Source organism: Eutrigla gurnardus, assembly GCF_963514095.1.
Source record: "Eutrigla gurnardus genome assembly, chromosome: 3".
NCBI lineage: Eukaryota > Metazoa > Chordata > Actinopteri > Perciformes > Triglidae > Eutrigla > Eutrigla gurnardus.
The window spans coordinates 1,392,045-1,406,578 of NC_139917.1; the positions used below are offsets into that span (position 1 = coordinate 1,392,045).

A 14,534-nucleotide genomic window follows, 5' to 3' on the forward strand; every position below is an offset into this window, starting at 1 on the left:
TCATTGCTAATCTGTTTCTTCGTGTTTTACAGTTAGGGCCCATAGACCATATGTAAGATGTGGACGTAGTCATCATGACGTCACCCACTGGTTTCATGGACTATGCCGTTGAAGCCTTGAATTTACCATTTTGGACTTTGGGAACCAGTGAAGGAAGTGACCATATTTGGACTGCAGAGAAGCTACGTGTGGATCTGATGAAGTGGCAGAGTGGCAATCTTGAATGAAATCATATATAAAAGATCATTTATATCTTAATAGTAGATTATCAGTGCATTTTATTGCCAGATTTGCTTGTGGCAGGCGGAGAATATAGAATAGACACCGAAACTATTGCTGAATAGTGGCAAGCTGGACATCTGTGCTATGCTTCGTCGAATATTGTGGCACTTTGCAGTGCTTCCATGTGTCGTGTGAACTTGGCGTTCGCTGTTCTTTGAGCCAGGAATAAGAACAGCACACAAGCAGCTTTAATTGTCTGTAGCATGGACATCTAAAACAGTCTGCCTCAAATAAACAGAATATGGTAGCTTGATATACATGCACGCTTCAATTGAATAGGATAAACAAGTTATAAACTATTATTATACCAGAAACTCTGAGGATCAAAAACTCAATACACTATGTATTGCCTTATGGGAGATACTAATGATTAAATAAATACAGACTTCTTGACAACTGAGTAACGCGAGCAGATTTGACATCTACACTAAGAAAACTCAAACAACACACAGCAGGCTCAGTGTTGTGTAAACAAACACAAATAGGCCCACCGTCACGAAAGATTCATTTGAGTCCGATAAATAATAAAAGCCAAATTAAAGCAATATTGTACATTCTGAAATGTGCCATGACAGCTTGTGCTTGGCAGGCAAACACACCAACACACACACACACACACACACACACACAAACACACCAACACAAATGGCATATCCGTCAGAACAAGTCCCAGTGGTCCAGAAAGCACTTAGACCTTGTCGCTTCAATCATCCATCAACTCGTCCATCCATCCATCTTTAGAGAAGGCTTCACCGCTCTGCTAGCTAATTATGCAAGAGACAGACTACGACAGAAAGTGAAGTGGTGTCGGAATCTGGTGAAGCATCACAAATGTCTTCAATCATTACTGACTCACAGACACACAGAATTAGACTGTATGGGCCGATCTAACGATGGTGTTGTGTTTATGGAGGCTTATAGCTCATATTTGGGATTGGCTGCCAACTATTGAGCCAACAAGACTGAGGGTGTTTTCACACATTGGGCCCTAGTTTCGTAGACTAGGCGTAGTCAGCGTGCAGCGCACCTGCGCCACACCGACGGGGTGTGTCCGCCTGGACTTTGCAAGTTTCGTGCACCGTGCAGGCAAGCGCAGGCACGCCTCCCATCACTCCCACCCGCGCAAGTGGGAAAGAGGGAGGAGAGAAGGCGTGAGTGGGAGACGAGGAGGAGACAAGGTGCAGGACTGGGATTAATACAGCCGATTCAGATCTCCCACCACGCGCATCACGTGCTGTGCGTGCGTATCATAATAATAACAATGCCGATATTATAAAAAACAGGAGAGAGAGAGGGAGATGTTTTGGTCCGAGAGGCTGAGTTTCCATTACACGTGCCATCTGCCTTTGATCTGACGTCAGATGTGACGGGACAATCTATATAGATATAAATTCACGTGTTGATTCAGTTAGTTGCATTAAATAGTGTTTGTTGTGATTATTTATTGCATTTAAATGTGCCTGGAACTGTGGAAACCTGCCTGTGAGGTCTCGGTGACGTGTGCGCACTGCGTGCCGGTAAGCCAAACTGCCACTCCGCCAGCTGTAATTCGCCTTGAATGAATGGACTTTATTTGCGCCTTACGCCACGGAGCTGGCGGGCTTTCCCCGAAGTCTCGGCGAGGCTTTTTGCCACAAAACTTCCACTGCACCAAGCTGAATCTGTGACGCCTCCCCCTGCTGCGCCGCCACACCCATCTTGGTGCAGGCGATCCACCAAACTGCCACACTGACCGTGCACAAGGCTGCGCGGGTCGAAACTTGCATTACGGGTGTGGCGGCGCAGCAGGGGGAGGCGTCACAGATTCAGCTTTGCGGAGCGTAAGTTTCGTGCCAAAAAGCCGCGCCGAGACTGCGCCGAGACTGCGCCGAAAGCCCGCCAGCTCCAACCGTGTCTACTCTCGGCGCAAGGCGAATTACAGCTGGCGGAGTGGAAGTTTGGCTGACCGGCGCGCAGTGCGCACACTTCACCAAGACCTCACAGGCAGGTTTCCACAGTTCCAGGCACATTTAAATGCAATAAATAATCACAACAAACACTATTTAATGCAACTAATTGAATCAACACGTGAATTTATATCTATATAGATTGTCCCGTCACATCTGACATCAGATCAAAGGCAGATGGCACGCGTAATGGAAACTCAGCCTGACTGAATTAACACAGCTGAAACTGTGATGCAAACTAACGAGTTCACATTTCTCTCAGCCAACCACAGACACCCTCGGCATCAGAGAGTGAGTATCAAGAAGAATTCAAAAGAAAAGAAACAGAGAGAGAGAGAGAGAGAGAAAGAAAGAAGCTGCTGCTGCTGTCTTCTGTCATTGGGTTGTCAAGTGACGAAACTTGCACTGCACCTCGCCTCGGCGCATTAAAGGTGAGGAGAGGAGCTAATTTGATTGGTGATGATCTGAATCGGCTGTGTTAATCCCAGTCCACGCCTCGTCTCCTCCTCGTCTCCCACTCACACCTTCTCTCCTCCCTCTATCCCACTTGCGGGGGTGGGAGTGATGGGAGGAGTGCCTGCGCCGGACTGCGCCATGCACGAAACTTGCAAAGTCCAGGCGGACACACCCTGTCAGCGTGGCGCAAGTGCGCCGAGCCCCGACTGCACCTGGTATACGAAACTAGGGCCCATCCTGTTTATGAAATCCTTTTTGCCCCAAACTATTTGTTAGAAACAAATCAACCGACAATGTGAACACAAACAGAACCGAGTCCCTTTTGTGTTTGTTCTGATTGAGTTTGGTTCGTTTAAAGAGGACTCTATGTGAAGATGAGTTGGGTTTATATATGACATGGCTTCACAGGAGCTATGACGTGAGCAGTACATTATCACAGATCTACACATGATGCATTCAGGCATAGTACTGAATGCAGGTCACCCATGTGTATGCAGTGCATGGAGCCCAATAGACAATCAGTTATGTGTGTGTAAAACAGACTAAAATAGACTTGATGCATATAGAAAAAAGCTTCATTTTTGCACGTACTGTATGGCGTGAATAAAACCCTTACGCAGTCTATGTAGACAGCTGGATTGATTCAAATAGGAGCTTAACTATGATAAATATGGACAAAAATACACAAAGGTTCAAAGCATTCTTGCTCTGAAATGCCTTCAGCAATTTGTTTAGGAAAGTATCATTATCTGTGCATTGAGCTGTGATATTATAGGCTACATGCTTTTCATGTCAGTTACATCCATCCATCCATCCATTTTCTACCGCTTATCCTGTATTCAGGGTCGCGGGGGGGCTGGAGCCGATCCCAGCTGTCATTGGGCAAGGCAGGGTACACCCTGGACAGGTCGCCAGTCTATAACAGGGCCGACATGTAGAGACAAACAACCATTCACACTCACATTCACACCTATGGGCAATTTAGAGTCACCAATTAACCTATCCCCATCCTGCATGTCTTTGGACTGTGGGAGGAAGCTGGAGAATCTGGAGAGAACCCACGCTCACACGGGGAGAACATGCAAACTCCACACAGAAGGAACCCGGGCCGACCCGGGAATCGAACCCGGGACCCTCTTGCTGTGAGGCGACAGTGCTACCCACTACACCACCGTGCAGCCCATGTCAGTTACATTTGGTGGCTTATTATTGCTATGCATTATTTTGGTGTTTTAAGGGGAAACAGCTTCTTTTAATCCATCGGTATCTATTCTGTAGGATTTCCACACATACTGCATTCATGAAACCAATAAAAAACATTATCCTGCTGTATGTACGTGTGTGTAAGCATGATATTGATGTACAAAGCACCTTGTGTGCAGCCTTTGCTGACTTCATGTCACTCTAAAGTATTTGCTGTCAGAGTCACTAAACGTCTTCACTGCACTGCTATTCATGTCTGCTTGTCCGTCTCTTCTCATTTCCATCTCTGTCTGCCTCCCTTTGTCATGATCCTGACTCGCCACAATAACTTACAGCAGATTGTGAGACTTGAGAATGCTTGTAAAAATAATAATTCAGTATCTTTAATATCTTAAGATGACCATGAGATTTTAAAGTTTACCATTGTTGGGAATGATTGTTTTTTATAATCCATCCATCCATCATCTACTGTATTCAGGGTCGTAGGGGGCTGGAGCCAAACCTAGCTGATGTTGGGCGAAGGCAGGGTTCACCCAGGACAGGTAACTAGTCTATCACAGGGTTGTTTTTTATAATATAGTATATAATCTATTAAAGTGTGAACTAGATTAAATATTTATAAAAAAAAAAAAAGAAGAATCTCTACCCGCTACACCATAGAAGGGAGCAATGATCAAACAATCCCCAATGTTGCCCTCAGTATTGATGGGGCGATGTATGATTTTATCGCAGATTAGGATAAATAACAATCACAATACTGTATGTTGATCGTGGTGAATTTATCAGGATGATCATAAATACCATGCATCTTGTGTGTGACAAATTGTAAACCAGTACGTTTTAGTGCCATTATAAGATTTTGAATATTTGAATGCCTATAAGAATAATATCATGAATTGCAATTAATTTGTCCAGGATGATTGTGACATGACTTTTTTATATTGTCCCATGTCTGGCCCTCAGTGCCCTAAAGGTCCACATTCTTATATAATGATGTCTGATTTGACCCGCATCCTGTGCACAGAACAAATATAGAACATTCAGCCCACACAGAACTCAAGATTTATTCATTTAATTGACAGGATTGAGGATTCTGTCAAGGATAAATGCATCTAGTTTAAATAAGATGAAAAGTGGAGATACCTACAAAATACTACGAGAAATTTGCCTGTTTACAACCTCTTCTCTGTCTGTGAGAGTTAGGGATCTCGTGTGAAAAACACCTGCAGTTCTTGACAATCTTCTGTGTTCAGAATCTATTGTTCTTCCTGCGTCCAGCACCATCATTTAAAGTGAGGCAGCTGGTGGTTGGGAAGGACTGTTGCAGCTCAGCATTCACACATGGCACCATATGAAAATGTCATGTTACGATCATCCTGGCCAAAATAACTGCTATATCCTGCTAATTATCAAAATATGCGTAGAACTAATAAACTAATTTTACAAATAGAACACATATTTATTTGTGAAGATTGTAAAGGACGAATTTTTTTTAATTTAAAATTAAAAAAAGCAACATTGGGTGATGATGTTCTTGCTGATCATTCCTGCCTATGCCTATTATTTAATGTGTTTTAAATCAGGCTCTATTTTGAGCATGATATTGTGTTCCATTATCCTGATGACGAAAATGACCTTCCCATACAACTAAACTGCACTCTCAGTTACGTTTCCAGGAGTTTTCCTCAAAACGGAATTCAACAATTTAGATTTTCTTCTGTGGGAATGTAAGTTTTAGGAGGCTTGCTGATAATTGCTGGAGGTCTATTATTATTATTAATATTAGTATTATTTTTAAATTATGCTCTATTTTGAGCATACTATTCTGTTCCATTATCAATCTATTGTGAGTGATTTTTTTTATCACGATCCACAATGAAATCCTGCTCCTGCTCTCTGGGTATCTAAATGCCACTCAATTTGCCAGATCAATTTGCTTATTTAAAACACTTGTATAAACTGTCTGTGACGGCACGCTAATTTAACCTTGATATTGATTTCTGTAGTGCATTATCTCTGTCACTTACCATGGTGGTTTCAGCAATGGAGCCAAAGCTGTTGATGAAAATGTTACAGGACACATTGACTGGAGGACCTGCAGAGAGAGAGAGAGAGAGAGAGAGAGAGAGAGAGAGAGAGAGAGAGAGAGAGAGAGAATATGATTACAGTAGATGGATATAATATAAATAATAAAATTGAAGTATGATTGGCTTAGCAGATACCAAGACATGCAAGCAAGACAAGGTTCCAGTTGTCTGCTCTGTAGGACTGAGAAGAGAGAGACAAACATCCCTGCCCTTTCTTTGATATGTCATAATATATACTTTATGTCTCTTGTATTTTATTTTATGTCCAGTGTTCTGTAAGCAATTTGAGAAATACCGTGTTTGTGTATTATATTGTACTACATGTTGTTTCCCCATATTAAAGCTGTAATTCCAGGTACATGTTAAAATCTGTTAAAGCACAATAGAGAATTATGACTGATGGGAGAACAACAAAAGACGATAACTCGCCTTGGATTTAAATGACAACAATGTTAAATGTAACGTTTGTTGAGTCATTTGTCTACAAAATTTCCAGTTACTAAGGCAACAGATTCTGTGCATAATACCAGTTAGCCACGGGGAACTGTGTCTGACCAATCTCACATGTTGTCCGTACTCAGATATGGTATAAAGGTTGAGCAAAGTGGCTCTGTTTCTCAAACACTGGCTCCCAGTGAAACCTTGTCTCCTACAAAATTAACTTCCCATACAACTAAACTGCACTATCAAAACGTAATTCAACAATGTAGATTTGTTCTGTGGGAATGTAAGTTTTAGTAGACCAGAATGACCGGTGGCTACGTAAACTAAATCATTATGGTATCTATGTGATTGTAGCCGTGTCTCACAGGTGAAGTCCACGTGTCCCGTGAGCTTTCCTGTGGAAACGTACAGACACATCGATGGCTGGGGAGATACCTTTAAAGTTTGGTCTTATCCTGGCATCGTATCCAGATGTCCTGCCCATCAGCTTGTCCAGGAAATCCGAGGGAGACATTGGGACCTGCCTTGTCCTCGCAGCATTGTCCACCTCCTTACATTGGGCCACGCTGTCATAGAAACAAAACACAAACTCAAGTAATCATCTGTGACATTTTCACAGCAGGATGTGTATTTGGCTTGTAAACTGACCTGAAGCACCACAGAGACCCAGGTTATTCACTGTCAATGGCAGCTTTGACGTTGATGTTATAAACACCCAGAGAATTAAACCTACACAGACAGACAGCTCGGCCGGTATCTGTTTTTTCATATCTTCATACCTTCCTGACATTTCACCTGGTTATACAGCTATGACAGTATCACTGCAAAAGCCACCTACGACAATCTCAGCTATAACGTTATAGATAATATAGGTAATTACATATTGCCTCCCAACCACACACACAGCGCAGCGGTACCAACACATTGTGGGCTGAACGGAGCAAATGATGGCAGCAGACTGGCAGAATAAAACCTTGTGACTACAAACTAACCAGGACGTTTTCGTTGTCTGTAAATTAATCATTGAGATGTTCAGTCAGGACGCATGTTGCCGAGGCCCATGTAGCATAGCTGGACGCAAAAATACAAGTGCTTCATGCTGGGCAAATTATGGCGAGCTCTGTGGCACACACACTGGGCTCGGTGTCACAGAGGTTGCTGTAGAGTGAACTTAAGAGCAGGCTTGAAAGCAGACAAACAAAAAAAAGTACTGAAAATGCTTCAAATCAGAATTGACACCTGGTGGATTTTCAAACTGAAGCTGCTAATTAACATTATTTTACAAAATGTTCAACACATTTAAATATGACCAAATATAAGCAGCATTTAACATGAAGTGGGCTTCTCACTGTTTAACTTGCTCCATAATTTGTCCAATTTACTCTTATAAATCAAAGAAAGGCATCAGCACGGCTCCTCGGCCTAACCACTTTACTTCGGTGTGGTATGGCCGACCATAGGTTCATCAGTCATACTAACAAGGATTCAGGCCTCTGGTTCAGACAACTACCCCATAGCGTGATCCATCCACAACGACTTGCAACACAACGCTTCCTGATGCAAAATATAGTGATGCCCAAAAACGATTCACTTCATTTGCAACACCTGCCCTTTACTCGATCACTGCTGGATCATTGACACTGACCTTACGGGCCCGGTCCACCCCGACCAGGTCCAGCCCGACCAGGTCCCGGTCCAGTACTCCAACAATAGAGTTGAAAATGTTTTTGCTGTTGTCTTGTTGGTCATCAGCATTAGGGGTGCAACAGTTCTCAATATAATATTGAACCGTACGGTAGGCCATGCAAGGTTCAATACACAGTTGTGAATTGAGGTATTTTCAGTTTTGCAATAAAATCGCGTAATTTCATGTTTCCATCCTTGTATTTCTCTCTGAATTGGCTATGTTGGAGCTTTAGAGGACCACTTGAAAGCAGCGTGTGTTCACTTGCTGCAATGGGGAAACGTTTCTCTCGTTGATGCTTCCAACGAGCCGATTCTACCGGTGCAAAAAACAAGAACACAACAAGTGCAGTGCGACGATTTTTGCTAAAGATTTGCAGCCCTTTTCCGGAATCATATTGCATTGTTTTTTTTTTTAAGTTCTATCTGTAATTAAGAAACAAACAAACATACAACGTTATGTAACTCTGCTCCTACCATTGTGTAAAGTGCACCAAAGAAGCATTGTTGAATTCACTGTTTTGTGTGTGTGTGTGGGTGTGTGTTTGTGTGTGTGTGTGTGTGTGTCCTCTAGGGTGAATGGGTAGTAGTTGAATGCTAAGGTAAAGCTTGATGATCCTGAAACCACACTTGTGCATGTGTTTGTGTGTGCATGTGTGTTTGTTTGTGTGTGTGTGTGTGTGTGTGTGTGTGTGTGTGTGTGTGTGCGTTGTGTGTGTTTGTTTGTCAGTTGGGATACGATGCATTTTCCAAAATAGCTCTGCTATAGTTCTGCCAAACACACACACACACACACACACACACACACACACACACACACACACACACACACACACACACATTAAGCACATGCAAGTGGTTTTTCAGGATCATCAACCTTTACTTTGGGATTTGGGAGCAGCTCCAACAGCAGAAAGTAACTTTATACAATCCTGAGACCAGAATGAGGGTGTTTACCAAGTTTGTCTACTCATTTAACCTCTTCTAGATATTCACTCACACTGGTGGTGACGGCGAGAGACGAGGAGACCGGTACTCATTCATATCCAATGAGCTATGGGACATGAGGACAGAGAGCAGAGACACAGCTCAAGGTGGATTTAGCAACTTGGAGTCGAGTCGACCAGAGTCCAACTACTGCCACTAGATCCAACAAATTATGCAGTAGGGTGTTTACCTGCAAAGAACAAATCCCTTTGGTTATAGACCCTCTTACATTCAACATCATCAAATATGTGTGCATGTTGTGCCATCCAGACGAGTGAGCAAGAACTTCAACAACTTCCATAATTCGAGCTACATTTTTACAATTAAGTAATAAATGGCCTCATTTATATAGCTCGTTTCTCCAAAGCACTTTACATCAATGACTGACATTGACCCATTCACATACCGACGGTGGAGTCAACCACGCAGGGCTTGCTTGTCAGGAGCAATTAGTGTGAGGTGTCTTGCAGGGACAATTAGCAGTAGTGATAGCAAATGAATAAAAACGACCTGATGGCCAGCAGAGAGAATGCGTTGTTTTCACTTGTCAGCTACACATATAAATAAAAGTCTGAGAAGCTAAAAATGGAATCAAACTAGCTGGGAAGTGAGCAGGCTGTGTCGTCGTGCCCTCAGAGAGCTCTGACACAGCAGCTCGCCACTGGGGGAGTAGAGTTGCTTCCTGGTTGATGCATCACCACGGACTCTGTCTGCTGTCTGTGTGAGTCTGCCCGTGGATGTGGATGTGTCTGCTAGGAGCATGTGTCACGCTCAGCATCATGTGTTAATGTTACCCTGTATTTCTACCAGTGGATGCAGACCACTTTGATGCTGGATCATTCAGCAGATGGTTCGATTCTCAGCTCCTCCAGTCTGTGTGCCGAAGTGTCCTTGGGCAAGATACTGAATCTCAAATTGCCCCTGGAGGCTGTGCCATCAGCGTGTGAATGTGTGCGAGTATTAGACATTAATTCAGAAAATTAGCATTAGCTTGATCTGGCAGGTTTGTGTCTGTTTTGAAGCACAAATGAACGATTACAGGTTTATTTAAAAACAAACATTAGGGACAGAAATATAATCCTTTTGTTTAATCTTTCTCTCTCTCAGCCAATGAATCTTGGGATAAATTGGGCCGTGAAGGACCCATCAGTTGGATCCATTGAATCTGGGAAAAGAAGGCCGCATTTCTGTGCTGAATTTGAAGGGGTCTTTGAAATGGAACAGCCTTGTCACAGCCGCTGTGACATGTTCGGCCTTTAAATGCAGCCTCCGGAGGATGCGACTGTTGGATTGGGACTATTTACTCGCTGGCCACGGACACGTGGCTGCTTCTTTAAAACATTAGAGAACAAATTGAAGCCATATAGAGGGATGTAGCATAGCATCAAAAATGGATGAGCTTTTAATCTAGAACGACTGTCTCTCACACATGAAGGACATTTAATGGGGGAAGCTGAATATATTTAACGTATTAATGTATTTAATATATTTATTCTATTTCAATCTGCTGCTACTATCAATGCCAATAAATTATTCATGAATTCAACAGTGATTTCAATGTATAGTGAAGTAAGCACAATATTTCATTCATGTACAGAGTGAACCAGCAAGCTGCTGATTTGAGGCATTTGAAGCACACAACTCAAATACTACGTTGATTTATTGAGCTAATCCCACTTAATGTGAAGAACAGAATGATAATGTTTTAGTAACTCCTTTCTGTAGTCTGTGTGTGTGTGTGTGTGTATATATATATATATATATATATATATATATATATATACGTATACATTTACATATACATTTACATACACTCAACAAAAATATAAACGCAACACTTTTGTTTTTGCTCCCATTTTTCATGAGATGGACTTAAAGATCTAAAATTCATTCCAGATACACAATATTACCATTTCTCTCAAACATTGTTCACAAATCTGTCTAAATGTGTGATAGTGAGCACTTCTGCTTTGCTGAGATAATCCATCCCACCTCACAGGTGTGCCACATCAAGATGCTGATCTGACATCATGATTAGTGCACAGGTGTACCTTATACTGCCCACAATAAAAGGCCACTCTGAAATGTGCAGTTTTGTCTCACAGCAAAATGCCACAGATGCCACAAGCATTGAGGGAGCGTGCAATTGGCATGCTGACAGCAGGAATGTCAACCAGATCTGTTGCTCGTGCATTAAATGTTCATTTCTCCACCATAAGCCGTCTCCAAAGGCGTTTCAGAGAATATGGCAGTACATCCAACCGGCCTCACAACCGCAGACCACGTGTAACCACACCAGCCCAGGACCTCCACATCCAGCAGGTTCACCTCCAAGATCCTCTGAGACCAGCCACTCAGACAGCTGCTGAAACAATTGGTTTGCATAACCAAACAATTTCTGCACAAACTGTCAGAAACCGTCTCAGGGAAGCTCAACTGCATGCTCGTCGTCCTCATCGGGGTCTTGACCTGACTCCAGCTCGTCGCCGTAACAGACTTGTGGGCAAATGCTCACATTCGACGGCGTCTGGCACATTGGAGAGGTGTTCTCTTCACGGATGAATCTCGGTTTACATTGTTCAGGGCAGATGGCAGACAGCGTGTGTGGCGTCGTGTGGGTGAGCGCTTTGCTGATGTCAATGTTGTGGATCGAGTGGCCCATGGTGGTGGTGGGGTTATGGTATGGGCAGGCATCTATTATGGACGAAGAACACAGGTGCATTTTATTGATGGCATTTTGAATGCACAGAGATACCGTGTTGAGATCCTGTGGCCCATTGTTGTGCCATACATCCATGAACATCACCTCATGTTTCAGCAAGATAATGCACGCCCCATGTTGCAAGGATCTGTACACAATTCTTGGAAGCTGAAAATGTCCAAGTTCTTGCATGGCCAGCATCTCACCGGAGATGTCACCCATTGAGCATGTTTGGGATGTGCTTGACCGGCGTATACGACAGCGTGTACCAGTTCCCACTAATATCCAGCAACTTCGCACAGCCATTGAAGAGGAGTGGACCAACATTCCACAGGCCACAATTGACAATCTGATAAACTCTATGCGAAGAAGATGTGTTGCACTGCATGAGGCAAATGGTGGTCACACCAGATACTGACTGGTTCTGAGTCCCCAGACCCCCAATAAAGCAAAAAAATGCACATTTCAGGGTGGCCTTTTATTGTGGACAGTCTAAGGCACACCTGTGCACTAATCATGATGTCAGATCAGCATCTTGATGTGGCACACCTGTGAGGCGGGATGGATTATTTCAGCAAAGCAGAAGTGCTCACTATCACACATTTAGACTGATTTGTGAACAATGTTTGAGAGAAATGGTAATATTGTGTATCTGGAATGAATTTTAGATCTTTAAGTCCATCTCATGAAAAATGGGAGCAAAAACAAAAGTGTTGCGTTTATATTTTTGTTGAGTGTAAGGGGGGCTGCACGGTGGTGTAGTGGGTAGCACTGTTGCCTCACAGCGAGAGGATCCCGGGTTCGATTCCCAGGTCGGCCCGGGTTCCTTCTGTGTGGAGTTTGCATGTTCTCCCCGTGTAAGCGTGGGTTCCCTCTGGGTTCTCCGGCTTCCTCCCACAGTCCAAAGACATGCAGGATGGGGATAGGTTAATTGGTGACTCTAAATTGCCCATAGGTGTGAATGTGAGTGTGAATGGTTGTTTGTCTCTACATGTTGGCCCTGTTATAGACTGGCGACCTGTCCAGGGTGTACCCTGCCTTCGCCCAATGACAGCTGGGATCGTCTCCAGCCCCCCGCGACCCTGAATACAGGATAAGCGGTAGACAATGGATGGATGGATATATATTAGGGCCGGGACTTTAACGGACTTTAAGATTAATTAATTACAGAAACGCGTTAAAAAAATGTACGCATTTTAATCACACTTATTTTTGCACCGCGGAACGTTTCTCACTGGATGAGTTTCAGGCGGACCGATTATACTGGAGCACCAACTAGCGTTCATGACTTCAGACAACAACAAACCACAGTGGATATGAATGCAGAAGCTGATGAGACCGCTTTGGTTGGCCCCGTGGATGGGAAATGTTGTTGTAATAAACGAACGGATTTAAGCGTCGATAAGAGCATGGTTGTGTGCAAGCTATGCAACAAGGAATTTGCATATCACCACAGCACATCAAGCCTCAAGTATCACCTTAATGCAAAACATATAGCAGCTAGCGTGGACGCTAGCGTGGTAGCTAGCGTCAGAGGGTTAACCCTCGCCAACAGAGAGATATTTTCTAATAGTCAGGGTTTCCAATGTTCTGAATGTACTTGAAAGTATTGTGTTTTACTTAAAAAAACAAAGTATTATTTTACAGTTAGTTTACAGAAGGTCTACCTACCTGTAGGCTACCTGAATTTCTGAAATGTACTATATTTCTAAATATGCTATTGCTACACTTAATGGCAAAAATTGCACTGGTCTGTTGGACTGGGTTGAACAAAAATAAACAATATTTTGTTGCTTAAGCTTATGTATTTAGTCATTATTCAATGTTATACTACTTCTCACTGTTCTCAGGGCAAATATTTATATGCGATTAAAATGCGATTCATTTCGATTAATGAATTACAAAGCCTCTAATTAATTAGATCGAGTCCTGGCCCTAATATATATATATATATATATATATATATATATATATATATATATATATATATATATATATAATGTATATTTTATTATTATTTTAATGTATATTTTTGGCTATTTCTGTGGATATCATCATGGATGATCGAGGAATGTAAAAATGTAAAAACAGCATCATGTTGTATTTTTAATTTGTTGGGGCGTTCACACCGGACGCGATAGACGCGAATTGAGCGGCAACTCTACATTGAAAATCAATGTAAATGGCGCGATGACACGCGATTCAGGCGGCGGCGCGAATGGAGCGATGAGACGTGGCACGAATGAAGCGTCTGGAGGGTCTGAAGCGACGTGAATAAAGTTGAAAATATCGAACTTTTCAGGCGGCATCGCCCCGCGACATCCAATCAGTGACGAGTTCAAGCCGATGACGTCAGATGGACAGGCGCTCCACAGCTGAGATGGAGCACCTGTAGTTGGTGTCCAGGCGGGAGATCCTGGCTACGACCCGAGTTGACAGGTCCTCGAACTGGGCTCCGGTCAGCCTGAGGTACCGCTGGAACCGGTCGTCATCCAGACGGAGCTCCTGGAGGAGACAATGAAATTCCCCCAGCTCCGTGCGTCTCCGGAGGACTTCATGAACCCAGACACGACGGCGGGTGGTTTTCCGGCGTTTCTGGGACTTGTACAGCAGGTACAGTGCAGCAACGGTGGTGATATCAGTCATGATCGACGTGGAAAGAGAGCGGGTTGAGAAACAGTTAAAAAATGAGCGTCATGCGCGAATGACGCGAATGACACAAATAGTCCAAAATGATCAAGTGGC

At 43.2% G+C, this 14,534-nt stretch overlaps 1 protein-coding gene across 2 annotated transcripts in view; it reads right to left on the reverse strand.

Moving 5' to 3' along the window:
* glra3 (glycine receptor, alpha 3) overlaps window positions 1–14,534 on the reverse strand; it is a gene marked incomplete at its 3' end in the record, with an annotated part of 92,323 nt that overhangs the window by 54,700 nt on the left and 23,089 nt on the right. For both annotated transcript variants that reach the window (XM_084004976.1, XM_084004975.1), the window contains exons 2-3: window positions 6,854–6,984; window positions 5,915–5,982 (exon numbers count right to left, since the gene is read on the reverse strand). In XM_084004976.1, coding sequence (XP_083861102.1) covers window positions 5,915–5,982; window positions 6,854–6,984 — 199 coding nt within the window. The remainder of the gene's footprint in view (window positions 1–5,914; window positions 5,983–6,853; window positions 6,985–14,534) is intronic.